Here is a 26,665-nt window from a genome sequence, read left to right as displayed (position 1 = left end):
TCTACTTCAAGGGTAAAAAAGCCCACCTAGCTATAGCAAATTTTACAATAGGGTTTGGCTTCCATTATTTTCAAAGTTTCCTCTTTGATTCAGTATGTTGGCAGTGCTTCCATGAAATTGAGGTTCTCTTTTTGAGACATTGAACTTAAACTTTCTCTTTTCAAAGACTTGTTAAATATGAAGTGACTTTTTTGGGGAAAGAAAATATGACTCTGAAGTGTTTGATTTTCAACCCAGCCATGTTATTCCCTGATATATCTGCCTCAGGGGAGTCTTTCCATATTTTTCTGTTGTTAACATGGCCAAGAGGTCCCTCAATGACCTTTATTGATGATGAACCTACAATTCTTTGGTGAACCATCTGCACTATGACTGCCTAGTGCTCTTTGGCTTTTGTCCATTGTCCTGTCCACACCATTTAAACCAATCCTGTTTTAAGAAGAAACAGGGGTATTGATGCTATTGCAAAATCTACTGCCCTCAAGGATCATGGGTTTGTGTTTCATCTTTCTGCCTCTAATGTTGACCTAATAATGATTCTGAAACTGCTAAGTGAAAACAGTGTTTTTATGCCAAGACAGTATCTGGGGTCTTGCAGAAGGCAAGACACTTCTCCCTTGGAGTTTTTATCACTAGGGTTGTCTGTCCATAAGGAGGAGCATTTTGGCACAGAAGGAATTGTAGATAATGACTATAAGGGTGTGGATCAATTCTGATATTACCCTTATTGCCATGCATATTTGCTGTTTTTCTTTTAATTTTTTTTTTTAGCTTTTTATTTTCAAAATATATGCATACATAGTTTTCAACATTCACCTTTGCAAAATCTTATGTTCTAATTTTTTTCTCCCTCCTTTCCCTGCATCCCCTTCCTTAGAGGGAAATAATCTGATGTGTGTTAAACATGTGCAATTCTTCTGCACATATTTCCATAATTATCATGCTGCACAAGAAAAATCAGATCAAAAAGGAAAAAAAGAGACAGAAAACAAAAAGCAAACAAATAAGAACAAAAAAAGTGAAAATACTATGTGACCCATATTAAGTCTCCACAATCCTCTTTCTGGATGCAGATGGCTCTCTCCATCACAAGTCTATTGGAATTGGCCTGAATCACTTCATTGTTGAAAAGAGCCAAATCCATTAGAATTGATCATTGCATAATCTTGTTGTTGCCTTGTACAATGTTCTCTTGGTTCTACTCACTTTGCTCAGCATCAGTTTATATAAGTCTCTCCAGATCTGTTTGAAATCCTCCTATTGATTATTTCTTATAGAACAGTAATAACAACAACAATAATAATATTCCATGTCATGCACATTTGTGCTTCCTGTCCTACTTGTCAGAAGTTTGATCATTATGTATTTCATGTTATTGTTTTCAGCAGTTACCCTAGCTCATGTTCCTTTTGAGCACTTGCAAACTGATTTTATTAACATGCCTAAGTCTGGTCACTATAAAGTTTGCTTTGTAATCATTATCAACTAACTCATTGGGTAGAAACCTTCCTTACTGTGAGAACTACTTCTGGGTCTGTTGCTCACTTGAAAATGAGAAACTTGCCAGGATGATGAGGGAGTTGTTCTTCTCCAACACGTTAAAACAGAAACACAAGTGCCTAAACCAAATGGTCCCTGAGGGAATATTTCCTTTTCTTCCTGTTTCACTTGGTTGTAGGATAATGACTTGCTAGCCACTATAGGCAAATGGGCTATCTGTTTTATGCTTCATTATTGTCCTTAGACTATGTAACAGCTATTGTACTAAAGGATGTGAAAGGATACTTCCTATTGGTCTTTTCTTGATAATTTCAATAATGAATACATAAAAAAACTTTATTGATCTGTCTTTTAGATAGCAATCAAAAGTGTGAGGGCCAAGTCTCCAAAGGATCAAAGAAAGGAAAAATGAAATTGTGACAACAAAATTGGCTCCATTCTGTGAACAACATCCATTTTAAGACTTGGGTTTTGTTTTCCTATAAATCACCTGATTTTGAAGAAATCAGAAGGTTGTCTCCTCTGAACCTACTCTTTTGTCCCCCATCTTGGAAAGTCCCAAAGCTTTCTTTTAATAAAGATCTTAATATCCAAGCCTTATATCTTGCTTTTTTACTCCCTTTGACTGTATTAGCCTTTGTGCAAAATCTTGAGGAGCCATGACCTCAGTTTGTTATGCAACTGTATACTTTGCTAATAAGTTACATTGCAGGGCTTTATATCTTCAGTTATTATAAATCCATTTCTGACACCTGAACAAATCACAACTTCTGCTTTCCTCAGTTTCCTTATCTGTAAAATGGGGATAATAATAGTACCTATCTTTCAGGGCTATAAAGATCAAAAGCTATGATTGTAAAGTATTTAGCACAGTTATATATTTTAAATGATAGCATTGCTAATCTCAGAGTGATCTGCTGAGCACTTTTAACACTAGATCTACATAATTTTCCCCTCCTGTTCTCTCCTTGAAGATCTTTCAAGCTTACCTCCTATTGCCTAGTTCTATAAGAATAATTTGTATTATTTTTTGTCTTGTTTTGTTATTTCTGTTCATTTTCTCCTCATTTCCTCTGGGTTCATGAGGCTAGTTATTGATCCAGGTTTCAGAAGTACTCAGCCTTCATAATGAAAAGGTAAAAAAAAATTACAAGAGACCAACACACTCAAATTTTATCTATTTATTTCAAGTTCATTTTTTCATATGTCATATCAATTATAAGCAGTCAAAATTCATCACAAAAATCAAGTCATTCATTTGGGGGAAAAAACAGGAAAATTTATTTTTAATTTTGTGCTTGGTTTCTAAGTCTCCAAGATGAAAGGGAAAAAAAAGAAAATGAAGATCAATATATTCCAAATCTTGAAAGTTTCTTAATTCTTAATTTACTTTTCATTTATTAACCTTTTAAATACGTCATCACATATAAAATAATTAAACATGTGATTTTCTCTTTCTACATATATATGTATCTGTATAGAAATAAATGACAATATGAAAATCTGTGGTATTTATTTTTCAAATTAAAAGTCATTAAGATTTCCTAGGTATCAACTACTTAATTAGAACAAATCACACATAATTAGCAGTATAATGCCAACTTCAATCTATATAATAGAGGTCAATTAAAATGTGTTCAAAAATAGCAATTGCATTAGTTTAATTAAAATATATGCTTTTATTAATCCATTTACTATATATATTTTCAAGTAGGCAGTAAACTCAAGCTGAATATTCTTAGTATATTTGTATTTACATTAAATTGCCAATTTTAGCCAAATGCTTTAAACATTCAGTGACAAGGAATTTTTGAATAGTTTTTAATTACTGGCTTTTAATACTCTGTTGTTAAATAAATCTCTCAGGAGACTACAGATGATCATGCTTCTTGCCAAATTTATCCTTTTCCATTTAATAAGCTTGAATTACTAGATCAGTTAGTCAACATGTATTTTCTGAATACTATATTTAGACTTGGTAAGCAAATACCATGGAAAGAAAAGATTTGACTCCTACTCCAGAGAAATTTACATTCATGGTAGCTTAAAAAAATAAGCATTGGTAAGCATGGCTTTATTTCATGTCCTTATTCATATATTGACAGCAGTGATGACATTTGCCTGGGATCAGGCTATTCTTGATTCTGGTGTCACTTTTAACAGATAAGTTTACATTATTTAGGTTTTATAAATAAGTTTAAAAAATGGTGACAGAGTTGGTTGTAGATCAGTAGAATAGTCTTAGCAAGTTTCTTGAGATCAGATTTGGAACATGAAGTACTTCATATTGCCCTTCACATATTAAAATGAATTGTGTTTGAATCTTTTGTTTATTACGAATAGAAAGTTAGGACATTTTTGTGATTTCCTCTAACCAGCAGGACAGGAGGGAGGTTCTTTGTGAGGATTTCTAGCCAGGCCATGTATAAGATATCCGAAATAGTGGCTTTTCTAGCCACTGGAAGACTCCTGTTGGAATTGGGTTGGAGAAGGAAGAAAAAAAAATACATACACACAGAGAAAAAGTTTTTTAAAATTATGATAAGAGGCCAACATTAATAGTATAAATAGTAATTTAAATTGCTATTTAATTAGCATCCTGACTGATTATACCAAGAAAAACTTAAACACTTAAATGAGTCTGAAGGTAAACTTTAGTGTTTTGTAAAATCAGACAAATCAGATTTGGGTGCTAGATTATAATAAAGAGAAAAATAAATAATGAAAATGAATGAATCATATCATTTAGGAGTTAGAAGGCACCTTAATGATCATTTTAATTCAATTTCCTCTTTTCATAGACTTGGGTTTACTTGTAGAAAGAGAACCAGAATTGGAATCTTCTAATGACCAATTTACCATTCTCATCATGCCAGTCAGTTGCTTTATTGTTCTTAAGTTATTGTTAAAATAAGAGTTCTAGGTAAAGCACCCTTTAAGTTGTTAGGAATCTTAGGGAGTCATAAAAAAGCTCTTATCCCAAAGTGAAATCCTTTTAACAATATTCTTGAGAGATTAACACCCAGTCTCAGCTTGAATACTTATATTTCCATAGAAGTCAGATCTTAAAGGGTAGAAAACTATAAAACAGATAATAAACCGTTCATGCTGAACTATCAAAATTTACCAATGTTTATTTCCACTTGCTCCCTAAAATTTTTTAATTTGGTATAGTTTTTTTTAAACCTTAGGTTGATAAAATTATTTGAATATTACCACATTTTTCTTGTGTAACATTAATATGTAAATTATGCACATATATAAACATATACACATTATATGCATAATTTCATATATTGTACCATAGAGTATGTTATAGTATTATATGGAATCTAATTCATATATGTCCATGATATATATTATATAATATTGTATATAAAATTGTGATTGTGTGTATATAATAATATATGCACACAATCACACACAAATACACAACATACACAAATGCACACACATTATATATACATGTTTATGCATACATCAAGGCATATTATGTTCACATGTATAATCATACATACATACATACATACATACACAGTATGACATGGTACTTACAGGACAATGAGATTAGCAGCTCTTGAGTGTTCCTGTAAGAGTTCATTCAATCGGACTTGGCGATAACTCTGTAGAAAATAAAAAAAAATTTTTTTTAAAGCAAATAACTTTGGCCTGGGCTATTAGGTATTCATGGCATCATAGTGTAATAAATCTTAGAATTCATTGAGTCCAGACCCCCATTTTACAGCTGAGGAGACTGAGACTCAAGAATGTTAAGTGGCTTGTCCAAGGTTAGACAGGTAGCAAGTATCACAGGCAAGATTTGAACACAGGTCTCTTGCCTCTAGAAACAATGTTCCTTCCTTCAAACTGACAAATAAGAATTTTTGCTTTGGGGCAATCACCAATACAACACCTAAAGTAAATGGAATGGCTATTTCCTTTAGTTGAGAGAGAGTAACATCTCCCTCTGCAGCAGATAGAAATCTTTCCATTTTATTTTATTATGTAGCTTCCTGTTTTAACAATTCTTCTTGCTATCGGCGTTTTGTTGCCACACTGAAGGACTTTCTAAATTCAGACCCTTGGGACAAAACCCTGTCTCCTCACTCTGGTTAATAGCTCTTCTTATTTGTAGTTCCCCTATTTCATCCAATCTCCTAATCTCAGAGTAAAAGTTCTCTTTAATTGTTAGAACCTTAATTATCAGCACATGCAAATAATTCTTTGGTTCAAGATATATATATATATATATATATATATATATATATATATATATATATATATATATATATATATAAACTTAGGAGAAACCTTTAACTTTTAGAATAATAATGATAACAAGTTAACATTATATAATGTTTATTATGTGCCAAGCACTGTGCTAAGTGCTTTATAGACATTGTTTCATTTGACCCTGAGAGCTATTATTATCCCCATTTTACAAATATTACGGAAACTAAGTGACTTATAGCTTTTGAGTGTTTGAGACTGATTTGAACTCAGGTCTTCCTAACTTCAGGCCTACAGTTTTATCCAATGTGCCTCCTCTGTTCTAAAATAATTAAAAATGGATTTAAAAACAACCTTAAAAATGGATGACAGAGCAAAAGAAGTTAATAAAAACTATATTTTTTGAGGAGTAAGGAAACTGATCAGGTTGAAGAAGTAAACCTATTCTTAATTTCAACAGGATATTCCAAGAAGATAGGTTGAATTACATCTCATCTTTGCCAGGAAGCACAAAGCACTTTTCAGTCATGAGACATCTACTTCTATCAGGAAAAACACTTTCAACAGCTGTACTAACATTTAAAATTTGGAGGGTACATGTGTTTTTTTTTTTTTAGTAAGAATTGGCAATGTAATGGGATAAAATAGTTAATGCATGTTTCAGAGTGAGTCATTTGCTACATATGAATGAACAGCCAAATCTAATTTATCCATACGGTGTTCCAGTGACAGAAAAGCAAGGGATGGCAATTATTATCCTAATTTTACTGGTTCAGGAGGGAAAAAAAATGAATTGCTCAATCACAAAATGATAGACCTGACAGAGCTACAACTTTCTTGGCTTGGTTCAGTTCTCTGTTTGCTAGACCAGTGATTCCCAAGCTATTTTGTCTATGGAACATGGCAAGGTTTGAAATGTATTAGCTGTACCTATAAATGCTTGCTTAGAGGGCTAAAGGAGTTAGGATAAAATGAAGGAAATAAATCTATATTTATACTTAAAAATCATATAAGTGATAAATATTTTGATACTTAATTTCACATAGTATAGTTTAGAGAAAAAATGCTAACACTAACATTTTAAAAAAATTGAATCCCTGGTTCATATCAATGGAAGAGCAGGGGTTTTTAAAAGACATTTTCCTCATTAAATTATAAGCTCCTTGAAGATAAGACTGTATTTTACTTCTTCTCATATTCCTAAAACTTAACACAGTGCCTGATACAGAGTTGGTACTTAATAGATGTTTATTGAACTGAACTGAATTGAATAGACTATAATATTTATAAAGTTCTATTCACTGCATCATATAGCCTACCCCATGACATTTATAAAGCAAAGAAAGTCTTATACTAGTTTTCTAACTTAGTACTAATTTTTTGGTCATTTCATATTATTCTCTGCTTCCAATCAAGTTCACTTTGTTATTATATTTGGATGTTCTCATTGTCCTCTATATTATAAACATTCAAATTAGATGTTAAGTTTCATATTATAAAATGCTTACATTCTTGTATTTTTTCCCCCTCAGTCTTTACTTACCATCTCCCCCATTCATACTAAATAGTGTTACATTTGATTTACTGACATTTCTGAATAAGATCTATTCTTTTCTAAATCATTCTGTGCATTAGTCTATTTATCAAAAACCATTTTGAGCCACATAAATGAATTAATGAATGATATGACTTACCTCATATCCTTTCAACATATTTTTCATTGGTATGCCTCCATCAATTCCTAATTTGATTTAAAGCCCTTATTATGGAGTCAAATTTTAAAATTCTCAGTCTATTTCATCTGCTTTTTTTCCCTTTTATTGTTTGATCATCAATGTTTTTATTAAGCCTAGCCTGATTATCATGACCTGCATTCACCTCTCCTTGATTTTGCCTTGCAAGTTCCCACTGTTGTAGTCCCATAACTAGAACAACATAATCCTTTCCTTTAAAGAAAAAAAAAAATCAGACTTCAGCAATCCAAAAATCCTTCCTAAATTTAAAAGAAAGACATAATGAATTCATATTTGATCAAAATCAGATCCACATGGCATATACTTGTGTGTGTGTATGTGTATACACATATATATGTCTACACATACATAAATATACAAACATGTTTAGCTTTGAATCTACTTGAATATTTCGTTTGACTTTGAAATACATTTAAGATAGTAATTAAAACTTTTCCTAATTCTATACTTTACTCCAAAAAATAATATCATAACCTGCATTCATTGAATAGAGTTAAATTGATAACAAAGACAGAAACTGATTTTAAGTGACTACTGTTCCAGTAGTGAGGGAAGTAATTTATCCTTAACTCAGACTGCTTAGTCAATTAATTACAAACACCCAAATTATATACTAATCCATCTGTCCTTTTAAAGAACAGTCTCTAAAACCAGACAAGTATTTGATAACCTTAAAAAGAGTAAAAGTTCCTTTGTACATGAAACGAATAACAAATTCTGGTTGTTATATTATTATGATTCATTTATATATAAAATCAACCACAAATTCTGATTAATGGTATTATTTCCAATTGTTTTCCTGGGATCTGCTATTCAGATACATTGGAAAAATTCTATGATACAACTGTGACCAATTCCTCTCAATTTAAATACAGACAAATATAATTAGTTATATGTATCTCCTCATAAAGTCTTAGGTAGTCTTTTAATCATTGATTCCTCTTCAGATTTTCCTGGAACACTATGTCTTAATTTCCCCCTTACTTTCTTACATTCTATATTGTTGATAATATATTTGTATACTCTAACATCCTTTCTATTAATTTATAAACTCCTGGAGGATAAGAATGATGTTTTCATACCTAGTACCTCTTATATATTTACTAAGCACTTAAATGTCGAATTGATTTGAATTCTGACCTTTTTTTCTGAAGAAAGTCGATATTTTGCACCTTATATACAAGGTCTTATAATAAAATCCTCACTACTGTTGTTGTTTAATCATTTTTCTGTCATGTCTGATTCCTTATGATCTCATTTGAAGTTTTCTTGGCAAAGATATTGAAATATTGGTTGCTATTTCCTTCTCTATCTCATTTTAAAGATAAGAAGATTGAGGCAAACAGGATTAAGTGACTTGCCCAGGGTTACACAGCTAGTAAGTGTCTGAGGCTGGATTAATTCAGGAAGATAATTCTTCCTGACTCCAGTTTCAACACTATCTACTGCTCCACCTAGCTTTTCCCTACTACCAAACTATCTTTAAAAATGACTTTTTAATGCAGTAAATTTTTGCCTAAACCCTTTGTTGAATTTATTCGTTTCAAATCTTTGCTGAGACTTAAATGTATTCCATACTTTTTACAGAAGTAAATGGTACCTAAGAGCACTGATGGTGCTCCTAAGTTATTCAGCCTATATTACTGCTTTTAAAAGATCTGTACTTAAATGATTATACATGGATACCTACTATTCTTTGAGATAACAGAAAAGCAAATTTCATGGCCAATCTATTTTTCTTCTTTTCTAAAACAACTCTGATTTTATAAATCAAACCAAAAGTAATGAAAACAAGCAATTTTAAAAGTAGTTGTATCTAATGAGATGATTGAAAAACACCTACAAATGCAGAACCTTTAAATGCCTGAACAATGAAAGCAAATAATAGTGGTTTCTACTGTTGTTCTTTCAACCTGTCACTGTTTTCTTTTCAGCTATTCTAACAACAGTGTAAGAATTCAGAGAAGAAGAGACTTTACCTTTTCCTTGAATGCTTCCAGTTCTGAATCTGTAATTTTCCATGGAGTTTCTCTTTTTAATTTCTCAGCAGTTGTTAAATCTTTACAGCTTTCATGAAGACAGTATGGTTCAATCATCTCTTCAAAGAATTTCCAACTGAAATTGGAATTATAAAGGATGCTTCACAGTAGGAAACTGACTCATTATTTCACAGATACTCTAGGTATTACTGGTCCTGCTGACTTTGGAATCAGTGCTGAATGTCATGCAAATCTTTTAAGAATTATTTATGTGAGTAACATCCTATGAACAAAGAAGAATCTATCCTCTTGGCTACTTAGAAGATGGCCAGAGTTTGTTTAATATGTCGCCAGCATGTGAAGTATTTATATTGAGTTTAAACACAAAAATACAGGAATATTAGCTCCTTTGATAATGTAATTTCCATTCAAGCAAATAACTTTACTATATACATATCAGAACATAAAATAATTTTCTATTTACTTATTGTACATGCTAATTGGGAAATAGCCTATGAACTGATATAGGATATAAATTAGATTTTAGTAAGAGTAAAAAAGGCTATAGCTTTCAATCTACTTGTGTAATTTCCAGTTATGTTAGTGTGGTGTGGGCATATTGAATTAAAAAATATATAATCTTGTGAATTTAATGACTATAATAACAGTTTGAGTTTTTTTTTTTTTTTTTTGGTAACAGTTGCAGATGCCTCTGCTTGTTTATTTTTGTGTATTTTGGGTGTAAGAGAGAACTTTTCAACTGATAATAGTATTTGAATATAGTTTAGGGGTCAGAGTGATTATGATGGATATTAATATCTGAAAATCTAGGGATATTTATACTTGATTAAAAGAAAAACATATTAGTAAGAGAGAGAACTTAATAGAAACTTTACAATATTTTAAAAAGATAAAAGATAGTATTTTATACTTATATAAAATAGTTATATGCCAATATGAAATAGTTATATTTATATAAATATATTTAAAATAGATTTTAAAGTATTATGTCTTTCATAAAAATATTAAAGTAAATATATTTCCGCAATAATAACAAAACAAAACTTCAAAAACTGTAACATAAAACATTAAATGTGTTTTACATAGCTTCAGTTCTCAATTCTCCTCTGCCTTAAAAAAAAAAAAAAAAACTCATTTTGGTCTTATCTATAAAATATAGTTCAATTTTAATTAACAAATTCAGAAGTGAAACTTAGAAACTTTCTGAAATGAAAGTCAGGGTAATATATACTAGTTGGAGAACTAGTCTTGAACTCTTCAGGGCTCAAGTAATTTTCTAGGTTTGTAAATGAAATCAGATGGCTGAACAAAACTCTTAGGAAATAATAAAATTTAGAATCTAGGGAAATTATTACAAACATGGGCTAATGAATGAATAAATTAAAAAGATAAAACAATAAGTCTGATTTTTTAGCTCGAGGGTCAGAGATAGATGTTGATTTTAGGAAAAAATGAAAAGGGAGAAAAGTGAACTCACCCATGTGTACTTTTGTCAGAAATGTTAAGGGCTGATATGATCCATTATCACAATTTCTATTACATAGTACCATTTAGTGCTATGTGTAACAGCATGGCAGGTGTGAAACTGGTAGGAAATACCACTGAGTAGTGGCTTTTATATAACTGCCTATAATCATTTCCTAAAAAGACTTCAAGAGATAGCATGGTATAATGGAAAGAATACTGAACTAGGAAGGAAGGAAACAAGCTTTATTAGGTATCTGCTTCATGGTACCTTACAAATATTACCTTACTTAATTCTCACAACAATTCTAGAAGGAAATGATCTTTTTATAATTGAGGAAATTGGACTTAAATGACTTGCTCAGGGTCACACAATTAGGAAGTATCTGAAACTGAAGTTATACTTGTCTTCTTGATTGCTGGCCAGTACTCTATCCATTGTGCCACAAGCTGCCTTCAGATAAGTGGACTAGGAGTCAAGAGACCTGCATTCTAGTCCTACCATTGACTTGTAGGGTTTAGTCATTTAGGGGTCTTGCCTTCAGTTTTCCCCTTTATCATTCGTCTTACCCACACTGTTTTGAAGGATGGAGGCAACATAGTCAAGTTGTAATGGGCACTGGATTTTTACTTCCATTGAAATCTTGGACAGCTCATTTAAGATCTGTTTTAACATCTTAGTTTCCTCATCTATAAAGTACCTATAAGGATCCATCCAGGTATAAATATATGATACTTCAAAAATGTAAAGTATTATTTAAATTAAGTTAGTTGGGTAGGGTTTTTGTTGTTGTTATTACATAGGAACTTGTTAATTAGTTAATAGCGTCTAACCACTAACAGGTGAATTGCTTTCTTTTAAAACCTGGTATAAATTTAGATTGAGCAAAGTAAGTTTTTTCTTAGAGTTACAAAGCAGAAAAATTTCCATGTTCTTTAGAAAATGACAGGTAAAAATGTTAACAGTCCTTATACTTTTCTATTCAGCTCAGTTCCCCTGGGTTCCTTTTTAAGCTTGATTACCATAATTAAGGAACTTTCTAATTGCTCTTTATGGCAATCTTATATGGTAAAATATTCCATTGTTAAGTATAATTCTTATTTAACCTAGGGATTTTTTTGGGGGGGGAGGGGGAGGATTATCTGATAACCATTCTTTCCTTTCTCCCCTCCCCTGGCTCAATTCAACTAATATGACAGGTAACAAAATTTTTACGGTAATTGCATAATTTTCCTTCTTGGGTTCTCACATCAAGATTTCTTTTCTTCCTAGGTAAAATGCACAAGATTCTGCTGATAACTACCTTGCCATCACTGTTAAACTAATTTCTCTGCTTAATTACTTCTAATTTTCTCTGATTCTCATCTGAAGATGGCCTATGACTCAATTCATTCCATATTGTAAAAGAATCAAATTTAGCTACTTGAATGTCTCAGTTTCTTTTGGTTCAATAATTTTCTCATCCATCCATCCATCCATTCTAATCTGTCATAGCTGGGACAAGTATAAATACAGGGTAAATGCCAGAACTGTGCTCATACTTTCTACTTTAGTCGAACAAACAAACTGGAAGCACATTAAGGTTTAATTTCCTAAACTAGTCAAACTATGTCTTTGTTCCTGTAATTGTCTATAGGTAAATGGCTTGGACCATTATAGAAAGTCTCATCATGTACAGTAAATTTAATTTCACAAACACTGGAGTGAGAATGTTACACATTCCTGAGTCACCCATTGGGAGGAAGGGTAAAGTAGAGATGAGGGAAGGGGCATATATTCCCAAGTCAGTAGCTACTAAATAGTCCTGATCCTTGGAAGATGGTAACTAGAAGTAGGAACTTTCTATGCCAAAATAACATGGTATAATTTTTTGGTACTTTTTAAAGCAACTGCTGATGAAAAGGACATCAAGTCATCATACTGCATCTTTGTTCCTGTAACTGTCTACAGGTATATTGTTTCTTGGAATTTTCTCCATCTGCATATTTGCCTCCTGGCATCCCTGAATTTTTTCAATTTCAACATAAAATCTTACATTCTATAAGGAGTCTGTCCAGATTCCCCTTAAATGTAGTTCTTGTGGATCATGTGGATTATTTTCAATTTATTCTGTATTGTTTATACATTGTCCTTTGCATATTGTCTCTTCCATTTGACTGTTAGTTCCATGAACATAGGTAGGGTTTGCCTTTGGCTCATTTTTGCTTCCCCAGTGCTTAGCACAGAGCCAGCATATAGTAGATGCTTATTGTACTTATTGACTGGCTGATATGCTATACCAAGTGGAGGCAATGTGATGCAGTGGAAAGATGATTACTTTCTTGAAATTTTTAAAGGATTGTCCTGCTGAAAAGAAAGCAGATTTATTTTGCTTCATCCAAGTCGATTAGGTGGAAGTTGGAAAGGTAGATTTCAGCTAGTTACACACATAAAGATATACACGATATGGATCAAATGATCTCTTGGAAGTGAGTACTCCCTCCAGTGATTCATATTGCAATCCATCCTTGCCTGCCTTTCCTATGTGACTCTTTTCAGGATCCACCCAGCAGGTTGCCAAAGAGATTCCGCTGGATATACTTGAGGCTTTCTTTTCCTTATCTTGAAGTGATATAGGTTCTAGTGGAACACATGAGCTATCCATTGCTTGCTTTCTCCTCATTTTAATTATATGATTAATCATTTTTTCCAGCCATGCATTTCTCTGATGCCATTATTTATTTCTACTGCATTATTCCTTTTATTTTATCCTGTTTAGATCCAACATATAATTCATCATTGCCCTTTGAGTGATCCTCAACCTTACTTCTTTGGAGACAATAATAGTTATGGCTTGTTGCTCTATAATATTATCTAAATATTGGTGTTAAGGAGATGGGCCATTGTTTCAGGGAGAAGTTTGAGGTCACTGAAAGAAATATGCAATTTCCCAAGGCAATTTGATCTGTTGCTATTCTATAGCTGGTGCATTGTCCATGCATCTGTTTTTGCAGATCTGTCCATGACATATTTACTTATGGATAACTTCTATGGGATATCATTTCAACGATATATCATAATTTGAAGAATAGCCATTCTTCATTCATAGTTATTTTTCCTGAGTGAATAGTTAGGTTATTATCTTTTGAATAATCATGGATCTCATTTAAGAGGCTCTGAATTGTTTAGATTGTGTTGACACAATCAGTACCATGCTATTCACAAGCAGGAGCATCTGGAGGAGGAATTTCTTTTTAATTTTCAGGATCTGAAATAATTGAGTAACCATTAAATCGCCATAACTCTCCCATATTTGCCTCCAAATAAACATAAAATAGCGCCCCCAAACAAATCCTAGAATTAGCAGAACTCGCAAAAAGATGGGATGAAAGTTTTTTTAGCCCAAGAAACTTGGAAGATTGGCCAGAAAGGTCTGTGTCCCTGGGGTAAAAGGGGAGTGCAGTCCAGGACAGGAAGTATCCCAGCACACCAGCAGCAAACCCCACCTCAGTAAAGCAATGGGAGATCCTGCCAGGCACCCCCATATGCCTTAGCTTAGCCAGGGGAACCAGCAAACTCAGGCTCTGAGAATCCTCAAGTGCTACAGCACACACAGCTCTAGACATCCACTAGAGCTGGACCACCCCATGCTTCAGTATAGCCCCAGGGAAACACAGAAGCGTCCCACTAGCCAGTCCCACCACGAGGCCCCCAGCTCAGCATCAAATAAGCTTCCAGACTCTTCCAGCCTTCAACAGTACCAGCCACTGCCCCTCCACCACACCAATACAGCATCAGACACAAGGGGCCCCTGTGGGCCTCAAGGCAACACCACTGCAGTAAAAAATGCAGTAATAGTCAGGGTTTGCAGCCACTAGCACAAGGAACAGATGATCAAAAAACAACAACAAAAGAACAAAAGAATTTGACCATAGAAAGTTATTATGGTAACAGAGAAGTCTAAGATAAAAACTCAGAGGAAGACAACAATATAAAAACCCACCAAAAAACCAAGAAGTTTTCTCAAGTCAACAAAGAATTCCTAGAAGAGCTCAAAAATCATATAAGAGAGGTAGAAGAAAAATTGGGAGTGCACAAGATAATTATTAAAAACGGGTCAGCAGCTTGGAAAAAGAAAACAACTACTTAAAAAGCAAAATTGGTCAAAAGGAAAAGGAGATTAAAAAAGCCACTGAAAGAAACAACCTTTTAGAAATTACAACTGGACAAATGGAAAAGGAATTTATAAAAGCTAATTGGGGAAAACAACTCCTTAAAGTTAGATCTGAGCAAGTGGAGGAAGCTAATGACTCTATGAGACATCAAGAATCTATCAGAGATTTAAATTCAAAAAAGTGGGGAAAAATAGAAGAAAATGTAAAATAATTTATTGGAAAAACCTAGAAAATAGATCCAGGAAAGATGTGTCAGAATCATTTGAAGCCATAATCAAAAGGAGGACCTGGACAGTAGTTCAAGAAATTATCAAGGAAAACTGCTCCAATATCCTGTAACCAAAGGGCAAAATAAGCATTGAAAGAACACACTGATAACCTCAGGAAAAAGATCACAAGATTAAAAACTCCAAGGAACTATAGTCAAGGAAAAATACTGCAAATGATCAGAAAAAAATAAGTCAACTATTGGGGAATCACAATCAGAATCATACAGGACTTAGCAAGTGCAACATTAAAGGATCAGAGGTCATGAAACATCATATTCTGGAAGGCAAAGGAGTTAGAACTATTAAGAATCGCCTACTCAGTGAAATTGAGCAGAATACTACAAGGGGGGAAAAGGTTTCTTCCATGAAATAGAAGAATTTCAAGCTTTCATAAAGAAAAGACCAGAACTGAACAAAAAATTTAATCTCTAATATCAAGACTCAAGGAAAGCCTAAAAAGGGAAAAGAAAATATAAGGGATTCAGTGGAGTTGAACTGTTTACATCCTTACATGGGAAGATGATACTTGTAATTCTTAAAAATTATATCACTAATAGTACAATTAGAAGACAGAAGACAGAAGGCTCAATTATTAGGTGATTTTGAGGAAATGAATGAAAAATAATTAAGGGATAAAAAAAGGAGTAAGCTGGGTTCAGAAAGAAGAGAGAGATAGAATGGGATAAATTATTTCACATGAGAAAGGACTATTTATTATAATGGTGAGAAGATGGGAGGGTGGATGATGAGTATTGCTTGAACTTTATTCTCATCCATATTGATCCAAAGAGAAAATAATATACAATTAGTTACATATAGAAATTTATTCTACCTGACAGGAAAGTAGGAAGAGAGATTAAATAAAGCAGAGATTTGGTGTATAGGACTGACAGAAGAGATGGAAACCAGAAGAGATAGACAAGAGCAAAACACTTTTAAGAATGGAAAGTGTGAAAGAAGATAGAGGACAAAAAAGGAAAAAGAGGATGGAGGGAAATACATAATTAGTAATCATAATTCTGAATATGAATGGGGCGAAATCTCCCATAAAAATGAAATGGATAGCAGAGTAGATCAAAAACCAGAATCCTACATGTTATTTCTCAGAAACATACTTGAGGCAAAGAGACAGAGTAAAGGTAAAAAGCTAAAGCAAAATTTATTATACTTTAACTGAAGTAAAAAAAGCAGGGGTAGTAATACTGATCTCAGACAAATAAAGGCAAAAATAAACCCAATTAAAAGAGATAATGAAGGAAATTACTTGCTAAAAGGTACAACAGACAATGAAATAATATCAATACTAAACATATATAACCAAGTGACATATCCTCCAAATACTTATAGGAGAAGTGAGGTAAAGATTCATGACCAAACAAGAGAGAGCTTACAAACTGTAAAACAGACAATTTTGATTGTATTAAATTAAAAAGCTTTTGCACAAATAAAACCAATGCAACCAAGATTAGAAGGAAAGCAGAAAGCTGGGAAACAATTTTTATAGCAACTGTCTCTCTCATAAAGTCCTCATTTCTCAAATATATACAGAACTAAGTCAAGTTTATAAGAATACATGCTATTCTCCATTGCTAAATAGTCAAAGGATATGAATAGTCAGTTTTCAGATGAAGAAATCAAAGCTATCTATAGGCATATGAAGATTAATTAGAGAAATACAAATAAAAACAACTCTGAGATACCTCCTTACACCTATTGGATTGGCTAATATGATGCCCACTCCCCCCCCCCCAAAAAAAAAAAGGAAAATGAAAAATGTTGGAAAATGTGGGAAAATTGGGACACTAATGCATTGTTGGTGGAGTTGTGATCCAAGCATTCTGGAGATAAATTTGTAACTATGCCCAAAGGGCAACCAAAATACCTACCCTGTAATTCAGCAATACCACTACTAGTTCTGTATCCCAGTGATCATAAAAAAGGGAAAAGAACTTACAAGTTCAAAAAATATTTATATTAGCCCTTTTCAAGGGGGCAAAATATTGGAAATTAAGGGGATGACCATCAATTAGGGCATGGCTGAACAAGCCATTATTATGCAATAAGAAACGAACAGGCTGATTTTAGCAAAACCTCAAAAGACTTGCATGGAGTGATGAAAATGATAAGAGCAAAGCCAGGATCACACAGTATCAGCAACAGATCAACTACGAATGACTCAGCTCTTCTCAGCAACACAATGATCCAAGACAAGTACAAAGGACTTGTGAATGAAAATGCTATCCATAACAAGGTAAAGAATTAGTGGACTTGAAATGCAGAGTAAAGTGTACTTTTTCACTTTCTTTGTTCTATGTTGTGCATTTTTTCTTTTGACCTGTTTCTTCTTTCCCAACTGTGACTATTATGGAAATATGTTTTACACAATAGTCTATATATAGCCTATATCAAATTGCCTACTATTTTAGGATAAGGGGAAAAGTGAGGAGGGAGACAAGGAGAAAAATTCAGGTCTCAAATTCTTGTTAAATGAATGCTAAGACTGGGGGAAATACTATTTTAAAAAAGGGAAAGTCCCTTTCCACTTGAACTCTATTGTGTATATCCTCAGCAATAGAAAATACCTTTGGCAAGCAAATGTCTTGCCTGATAATTATAACCAGAGGGACAATGAACAAAGTTATTTCTGTTGTCATCTCATTCAAGGAATCTTGATATCTTGTTGGAAGAAAGTCTTTAAGGTAGTGTTTTGTTCTATCAAAAAGTGTTTTTTTTCTTCAAAACAAAAGCAGTGGAATCATATTTTCTATACCTTTCAATGAATTGTGTGATTAAAAATATGATAAAAAGGTCATTTAGGAAAACCTGCTTGTTTCTTTCTATCTAGGTCACTACCCTGTAACTGGAGCAACATATTCAAATATTTCTGGGGAAAAAAAAGCAGTTCTCTAGGTGACTAAAAGCAGTCCAGAGGATAAAAGTAGATAAAAGCTACCAGCAAGAAGGTTAAAAGTAGTCAGCAAAGAGGTTCCCTGTGGTTTCAGAAGCTCTTCTTCAAAGTCCTAAAAACTTCTTTTATGTCCACAGGGTTTGTAGCTAGGTACAGATCAATCCATCTTGGGGCAAAGTTAACCCAAACCTCCCTGATTATGTACCACAATTTTCTTGCTCAAAATAGGTAAGGCCAGTATGTATTTATTACTCTCATAAAAAAACTTTGTATAGATGGGAATAGGCAGACAAGTCTGTAATTATTGATATTTTCTGTTGCTTTTTGTTGTTGTTATAATAAAGTCTACGTTTTTCCCTTTCCACGTCATGATTTTGGCATCTTCTCCTTCAGAAACTTTGAGAAGCAATTCTTCAGCGCTCTTAAAATTGTGTTGCTTCTAATCCAACTTCTTTATGTATATTTTTATTTTTATACAGCTTTTTCTATATATATTTCTTCAGGACGATTTCTCTTTTCTTATGTAGCAGTATATCTGTGACCAAATGTGATAGCTCCATTGTCCCTGATGACAAGTTTGCTACAAAAATCTTTATAAATACTTTTCATTGTTAATTTGTTTATTGACCTTTTCCTGGTTTCATCTCTGAGTGATGTTACTTGTATAAGGAATACTTTCCTAAAATTTAGAGTTCTCTAAAGGTAAAACATATGAAGACAGGGAGATGGCACAGTGGATAGAGCTCCAGGCCTGCAATCAAGAAGACTATCTTCCAGAGTTCAAATCTGGCCTCAGACACTCACTAGCTGGGTGACTTTGGTCAAGTCACCCAACCATAGTTACCTAGTTTCCTCATCTGTAAAATAAGACAGAGAAGGAAATGGCAAAACCACTTTAATGTCTTTATTAAGAAAACCTCAAAGGGGGCAAAAACAGTTAGATGCATCTGAAATGCCCAAACAGCAATAATAAAAATAAAATATGCAGCTTGTATGAAGAAAGTGAAGTTCTCTCAGTAGAGGCCTTCAATGAGGGGCTGGATGTAAGGGATGATGTGGAGAGAAATCTTGCTTCAGGCCTGTGTTAGACTGGATGAACCCTTTCTCTGAAGCTTTTAAGGAGGAACAGTAATGATCTGGGACACAGTTTTGACTGTGGAAAGTGGCCTAGCCGGCCTAGCTGAAACCTAACTCTACCCATGGCATATTCTTAGGCTGTACCCTTTATCCTGTAGTTGTTCTGGATCCTCTAGTGGATCTTGGAAGTGGGTTTTCACAATAAGATGACTCCATTTCAGAGGACTTGTGCTGGGGAAATGAACACTTGATAAACTATGTATTTTTTGACCTGGTTTTGTCTTTGAAAACCTAGACAAATCCTACTGGCTGGCTCTAAATAGGTTACATCTGAATTTCTTTAAGGAATTCCAATCACACGGGAAAGTATTTTGGAGGCTAGGATTGAGTTACATTTCCTCAATTCACCCCTGCCTAGCAGCCTGATTTATTATACAGATCCTCTAAATGAATTGGCACCTCCAAATAGCTTTGAAACTGACCCACCCATCCCAGAAGCTTCAAGCTTATTTGATTATATTAAAAAAAACATACTAAGAGGAAAGGGTTTAAGGTGAATTGAAATTCATCTATTCTTCAATTAAATGAAAATCCTGAAGGCCACCAGAGAGAATTATACTAGAGTCCAGTTCATGTAGGCATGTTAATTCTATTTTCCAAAGAGAATTGCAAAAAGGCTCATTTTGATTAGGAACGTGTAGTAATTGTAGAATTTATAAAAGTAAAGCATTTATGCCTGGCATAAAATGCAAGCATGACAGCAGAAGGACTTGGGCAATTGTATCTCAAATAACTTTCTTATCAAATTAAGGCATGGGCTTTGTTATAAAGCCATTTGAATTGGCTAATAGTGCAGTTACAGAGAGCTGGCGTAGCAGAGTGGCAAGAGCAGAGACCAGAGTTTGGACCATCTTGGTTCTTACACATCCTGGCTCTATGGTCCTTTACAAGGATGCCCAGTGCCTCATGTGAGTCTCAGAGTCCCAGAAGAAATGGTTATGTTCACTGGCAGAGAGAGATCCCTCATGAGGATCTCCCATACTGATGAAACCCCTGGTTTAGTTCCCTCTTAAAACAAACCAACTGGTTGTACTAGTCACAAATCACCAAGAATTTAGTGGCGTCGTAGCTTTGATAATAAAATAGAATCTTGGAATTTTAATAAATTGTTATTTTATTATTGGTCACACCCCCAATGGGAATTTATAAATAGGTCATAGGTCATAGATTGGCAAAAACAAAGGGCAATAATAAATCTAGGGAACGTAAATATGCTGGGCTGTACCTGAACGGCTTACTCCAAAGTAAATTTATGCTCCGTACAATGTAAAAGTCCATTTCCCCAAGTTGTTCACCAATGCCCCCCAACTATAAGCACAAGAATATCTATCTATCTATCTATACATCTCATCATCATCAATATCATTATCTATTCAGTGAAGCTGTCTAACTCTATGACCATTTTCTTTGAAGAGAGAATTCAGAAAGAAACATGGACAACAACTCCAAAATGTTGGTTGAATTTTCTTTGAGCTTGTCCAAGTATTCTCTTCATTATACAAGTTTCACGGGTCATTTGAAAGTAGCCTTCCCCAGCTTCTTAAATTGTGGTTCATGACTCCATATGGGGTCTCAACTGAATGTTTGGGGTCACAAAATTATGATTTATTATCAGTAAATGTTTGATTTGTATATTTATTTTACTTACATATATACCCAGGATCACTTAAAAATTTCTCAGGCTAAAAGGGTCATGAGTGGAAAAAGTTTAAGAAGCCCTGAATCTATATAACATTTTATTGGATAGTTTTGTGTTCATTATTATTTTAGGCCCTTCTGAGTTCTATGATACCAGAAACTGACTGTGGTAAAAGCCTAGCTTTCTCACTCTTTGATAATGAGCATAAAAGAGAATAAGAGATTACTGTGGAGGTAAATAATGGATTTTGATAAATATTTCATACCTTTCTTTGTTTGGTTTAATATTGATGTCACCAATGATATGGATGTCTGCAAATTTTATTCTAAATTTGCTCAAAAGTGAAGCCATCCTAAAACACAAGAAAGAACATTTCATCACTAATATTTAACTGCTCTCAATCAAACAATATTTGTGTTTGAGTTAAGATATCAAACCAATCATGTTTCACTTCAATTTAGCTTCTCAAGCAAGCTAATTTATTTAAAAGATTTTAGTTAGTATTTGATTTTCATTACAACACCTGATGGATATATTAAGTTTGGGCTAAAATTATTTCAATAAAACGCCAAGAAAAACTTGTAAAATACTAAAACTAGAACTAGAAAATGGGACTAGAAGATATCAGTAGAACATTTTGGCTATCTACATATTATTCATCACTTATGCTATATGATGGAGCTTAGTCCATTTTCTGGACAGTCTTGAAGCTGCCTTTTATGTCATTTTTGCATGTAAGTCAATATTGGTATTGTTCTATAGACTACTTTAGGCTTAATGTGCCTTTATCCATTGTCCTTTCTATCACCTAAAATTCCAATTCTTCTAAGATCATGGTGCTTTAAGAATGTTTTGTGGCAGCCCTCTTTGTAGTGAGCAGAAACTGGAAACTGAGTGGATGCCCATCAGTTGGAGAATGGCTGAATAAATTGTGGTATAGGATATTATGGAATATTATGGAATATTATTGTTCTGTAAGAAATGACCAACAGGATGATTTCAGAAAGGCCTGGAGAGACTTACATGAACTGATGCTGAGTGAAATGAGCAGGACCACAAGATTATTATATACTTCAACAACAATACTATATGAGGATCAATTCTGATGAATGTGGCCCTCTTCAATAATGAGATGAACCAAATCAGTTCCAATAGAGCACTAATGAATTGAACCAGCTACACCCAGTGAAAGAACTCTGGGAGATGCCTGTGAATTACTACATAGAATTCCCAATCCCTCTATTTTTGTCCGCCTGCATTTTTGATTTCCTTCACAGGCTAATTATACACTATTTCAAAGTCCTAGTCTTTTTGTACAGCAAAATAACTGTATGGACATGTATACATATATTGTATTTAACTTATACTTTAACATATTTAACATGTATTGATCAACCTGCTATCTGGGGGAAGGGGTGGAGGAAAGAGGGGAAAAGTTGGAACAAAAGATCTTGCAATTGTCAAAGCTGAAAAATTGCCCATGCATATATCTTGTAAATAAAAAGCTATTAAAAAAAGACTATGGTGCTTTATGATTATCAGGTACATAGCACCACTTAGAGAATTATAGTAATAATCATAAAGGTATATACCTCCACCTTTTTAAGAATAAAATTACTCAGTTGCAATACTAAGAATTGAAGGTTAGTTAGTAGATTAGCCAGAAGCATCTATAAAACTGAAGTCAACACTTGTATTTTCTCTTTTATCATGCAAATGTAGACATAACTTTAGTCTCTATCTTTTGAATAAGTAATTAGATAAAACCAAATAAACATTAAAGAAAAGTAATGATATTCCCATTCAAGCCTAGAAGAGAGGATTCTCTGCTAACAGTAGAAAGGGTATTGTTTTAAAAGCATTTAACTCTTCCAGTGAGGGGAATATGGTGATTGGCAAAATAAAGCTGATGTATTCCCCAGTTGACTAGAATAATGAATTATGGGTAAGAAAATAAATTTAAATTTTATCAGAATGGCTTTATTTTCACTTCAATTGTACATGAAAGGTTTTTTTTTAAGAGATTTTAATAGGAGCTGTTAAATAATATGAGTATGAACCACACATTTTATTTTAAATAACAGAAATTGCCAATACATACGCTATTTTTTCTTCTTCAATACGGTTTATCTTGCCTCCAACATAAATCCTTAATTTGCAGTCTTTCCATTTTTTCCTGAGAGTCAGGATATAGGGGATTAGGAGTGTTAACCCTGGAGGGGGAAAAAGTTTATCATGACTGTAAGATGAGTGAATGTATAAGTGAAAGAGAACAACTCAATTATTTTATTCAGCCCTACATTTATAGCACGTATTTTTTTAAATCTTTGGAAAATATGGAAATTTCATGGCTCATGTGCTAACATTATCATATGTTTCCCATATATTATGCTAAATTTGTCAGTAGAGAAATTCTGTTCTCTACTGTACTTTTTAGCATCACTTACCTCCATCATCAAACAACCACCAAACATCAATGGTGCCTTTGCCTTGCTTCTTTTTAAATTGAGTGCTGGCTTCCACCAGTCTCTGATTGAACTCTCCCACATGCATTGATTGGATTGTGTTAATGCCACTGTCTAAAATGAAAAAAGACAAATTTGAAAATAGTAACAAGTACATTTCCATTAAATCAGTTAACTAAAACAGAAGATCTTTTTCTTCCTTGTGACAGGAAGGCTTAAATTTTGAAAAATTAGATAAAACAATGGATTTTATTTTCTCTTTTTTTCTACTTGTATAATGATTTTTTTTTTCACTTTTTTTTCACTTTTTACTTTTGAATGAAAATTTAGGACCGGCCTAAGAATCACTAATTTTATTATTAGATGTTTTTCTTTCCTTGATCTTGTGCCTGATAGGGGAATTGTTGTTTAGTCATATGGCAATTCTAATAATATGACCAATTTATTATAGTAGTTTAGAAATCCTAAACAACCACAAAACCTCCAATACAATTTCCCAAATTTCAGATGTAAATTTACTTGAGGATACTAATCTTTCTAATTTACCTAAAAATTAAAAAATGTTAAGGAGGTCCTTAAATATGTAACGCATGACAGTATATTTAGAATTTTATAGTTATAGGATGTATGAATGTTTTCATACACATGAATGTTACATATAGGATGTATGAATTTTATGTAATGCATGACAGTATATTTAGAATTTTATAGTTATAGGATGTATGAATGTTTTCTAAATTTTTCACATGAAAATGTGGTTTTACAACATGGCTCTATGCCTCCTCCACTGCTTTTAAAGGTCTTATTATTTCTATTCCCTAAGAATGATTTCGACCACCCTTTCCTTAAGGAATTAAATAATAGATATAGAAATTAGAATTGCATGGGTTTTAAAGATTCAAAAGAATTCACAATATAAAATTTCAAAATAAAAGCAACTTCTCTTTATAAAAGGAACTTTCTTATTGAAGACAGTGAGAGCCCTTTGGACCAATATAGGTTATGGATGGGATGTCTGAGGATGTTTTAAAACCGTTAACTCCCTTTTTATACCTACATTTTAGGATTTCTAGTTTCCTTCACAGTTCAGCTCATGCTTCACCTTGTCCTCACACCCAGCTACTACTGACTTCCTCTCCTCAAAAGTTATCTTGTATTTATTTTGTTACATTTATAGATGTACATTTTAGGCATACATTGAGTATGTGCCTGCAAACAAAATCTGCAAAAGTATTACCATTGGCTTTTCCTTTATGCAATTGCTTTCTTCAACAGAATATAAGCTTCTTGAGGGCACAGACTGTTTCATTTTTGTCTTTGTCTTCACACAGAGAAAATGCTTTTCATAAATATTTGTTGATGAATAGTTTACAATTTGTAAGCATTTCAAAAAAATTCAAATCCTTCCCCAAACAAAACTGAAAACTTTGATTTATAAAGGTCTAAACTAACTTTCTAAGGGCACCTATTAAATAGATTTCTTTAGCTTTGCACACATACTTTCCTTTTTTATCATTATGAATTGTTCATGTCATTTAAATAACATTAAAGAAAAATAGACATTGAAGTTTATTGAAGCAATTATTCTTATATTCTAATGAATTTCCTTCCATTAACTTCTCAGGAAAATAATTTTTAAAAACATGAAAATACCAAATTTACATGTTTTAAAATGTTTCAAAACTTAGTTATTTTTAAAAGACAGTAACAACTTAACTTTGACAGTAAAATTGCAAACAAGGAGACAATATCACATAGATAGGACTCTTTGGCCCCATATGCAAATGTGAACTTGGCCACAATGGACCTTAATCTGTATATAACTTCAAATTTCTAGTTTTCTTTAAATATTGTGGCTTTTATTATTATATTCTTAAAAATTCTTAGGGCAGTATTTAAAGTAGAGCTGACAACCTTTTCTGAGGTTTCTCTCTGATCAAACAGGCTTCAAAAATTCTTTGTAATATTTTACAGGATTGCCATATTTTGGAATTGAGAATTGTAAAGCAATTATCTGTTTCTATCCAGTTTCAATTACCCTAGACTTGATTGGACCCATGAGAGAGAAAGAACATTTATAAACAAAATGGTCTGAGGCTTGCTTTCAGTGTCAAGGAACAATACTGAATGTTTAAATTACTCAATGAATTACATGCACACACAGAGTTTACATTTAAAGATCTTTGCACAAAGACAGCTACTTGTACAGCAATTTGTATTCTGAATTCTTTTGCAGAATCCCAGGTTTGACTAGTTCAGGAGGTGAAAACCTTTTTTTGGTGACCTAGATTCCTTGGACTGTTTAACAAAAACTATGGACATTTTCTTAATAATGTTTTTAAATAATGGGAGTAAATTTTAATTAGAAGTTAGTGAGAATTAAAAATGCAAATTTTTTTCTCAACCATTCTTCATAGATCTTTGAAATCTATCCACTGACTCCAGGTTAAGAACCTTTGGATTAGATGGATGTCAAAATCTCTTCCAATGCTGAAATTCTATGATTTTATGAAACTCTGATCTTACTACAAGCAAATCTGTTGTAGTCCAGGGAATATGCCTATGAATAACTGAGGAAAGAATTGCCCCTGACCTTATGGCTCAGAAGAACTACCAAACAACTAAAACAAGCCTGTGTTTAACATGCTAAATATTATTTAGTGGATATGGCATTATATGCTCCTTTTAAATTTTGATTCTTTGCCTTTCTGTATCACATAACAGCTTGCCTTTTAAAAAGGATATATATATATATATATATATATATACACATACATATATATATACATATATATATATATGCTAACATGGCTTCTTTTTATTGGTAGGGAAGGAAATTAAATGTTTTACCTCTTAGGAGAAAAATGTACCCAGGAAAAATCAGTGAGGTACAATGGAAAGGACATCAAACTTGAAATTCATGAACCCTGTCATATTAACCACTCTGACAGATGTGAGATGGTATCTCAGAGTTGTTTTAATGAGCCTTCTCCAATTAATAGTGATTTAGAGCATTTTAGAGCATTTATTCATATAACTATAGATAGCTTTGATATCTTCTTCTAAAAAGTACTTTTTCATATCCCTTAACAATTTATCAATTGGGGAGTAGCTCTTATTTTTTAAATAACTTTGCCTTAGTTA

The 26,665-nt window shown here is 33.0% G+C and overlaps 1 protein-coding gene across 2 annotated transcripts in view; it reads right to left on the bottom strand.

The window, feature by feature from the left end:
* Positions 1 to 3,584: 3,584 nt before the first annotated feature.
* The window catches only part of SLC12A1 (solute carrier family 12 member 1), a 131,604-nt gene continuing 108,523 nt past the window's right edge, over positions 3,585 to 26,665 (bottom strand). For both annotated transcript variants that reach the window (XM_031955149.1, XM_031955148.1), the window contains exons 22-27: positions 23,504 to 23,635; positions 23,158 to 23,269; positions 21,322 to 21,408; positions 9,464 to 9,599; positions 5,056 to 5,123; positions 3,585 to 3,969 (exon numbers count right to left, since the gene is read on the bottom strand). In XM_031955149.1, coding sequence (XP_031811009.1) covers positions 3,834 to 3,969; positions 5,056 to 5,123; positions 9,464 to 9,599; positions 21,322 to 21,408; positions 23,158 to 23,269; positions 23,504 to 23,635 — 671 coding nt within the window. In that variant the 3' untranslated portion in view covers positions 3,585 to 3,833. The remainder of the gene's footprint in view (positions 3,970 to 5,055; positions 5,124 to 9,463; positions 9,600 to 21,321; positions 21,409 to 23,157; positions 23,270 to 23,503; positions 23,636 to 26,665) is intronic.

Source organism: Sarcophilus harrisii, chromosome 2, assembly GCF_902635505.1.
Source record: "Sarcophilus harrisii chromosome 2, mSarHar1.11, whole genome shotgun sequence".
NCBI classification, from domain to species: Eukaryota; Metazoa; Chordata; class Mammalia; order Dasyuromorphia; family Dasyuridae; genus Sarcophilus; species Sarcophilus harrisii.
This window is presented reverse-complemented; position numbering and strand designations above follow the sequence as displayed.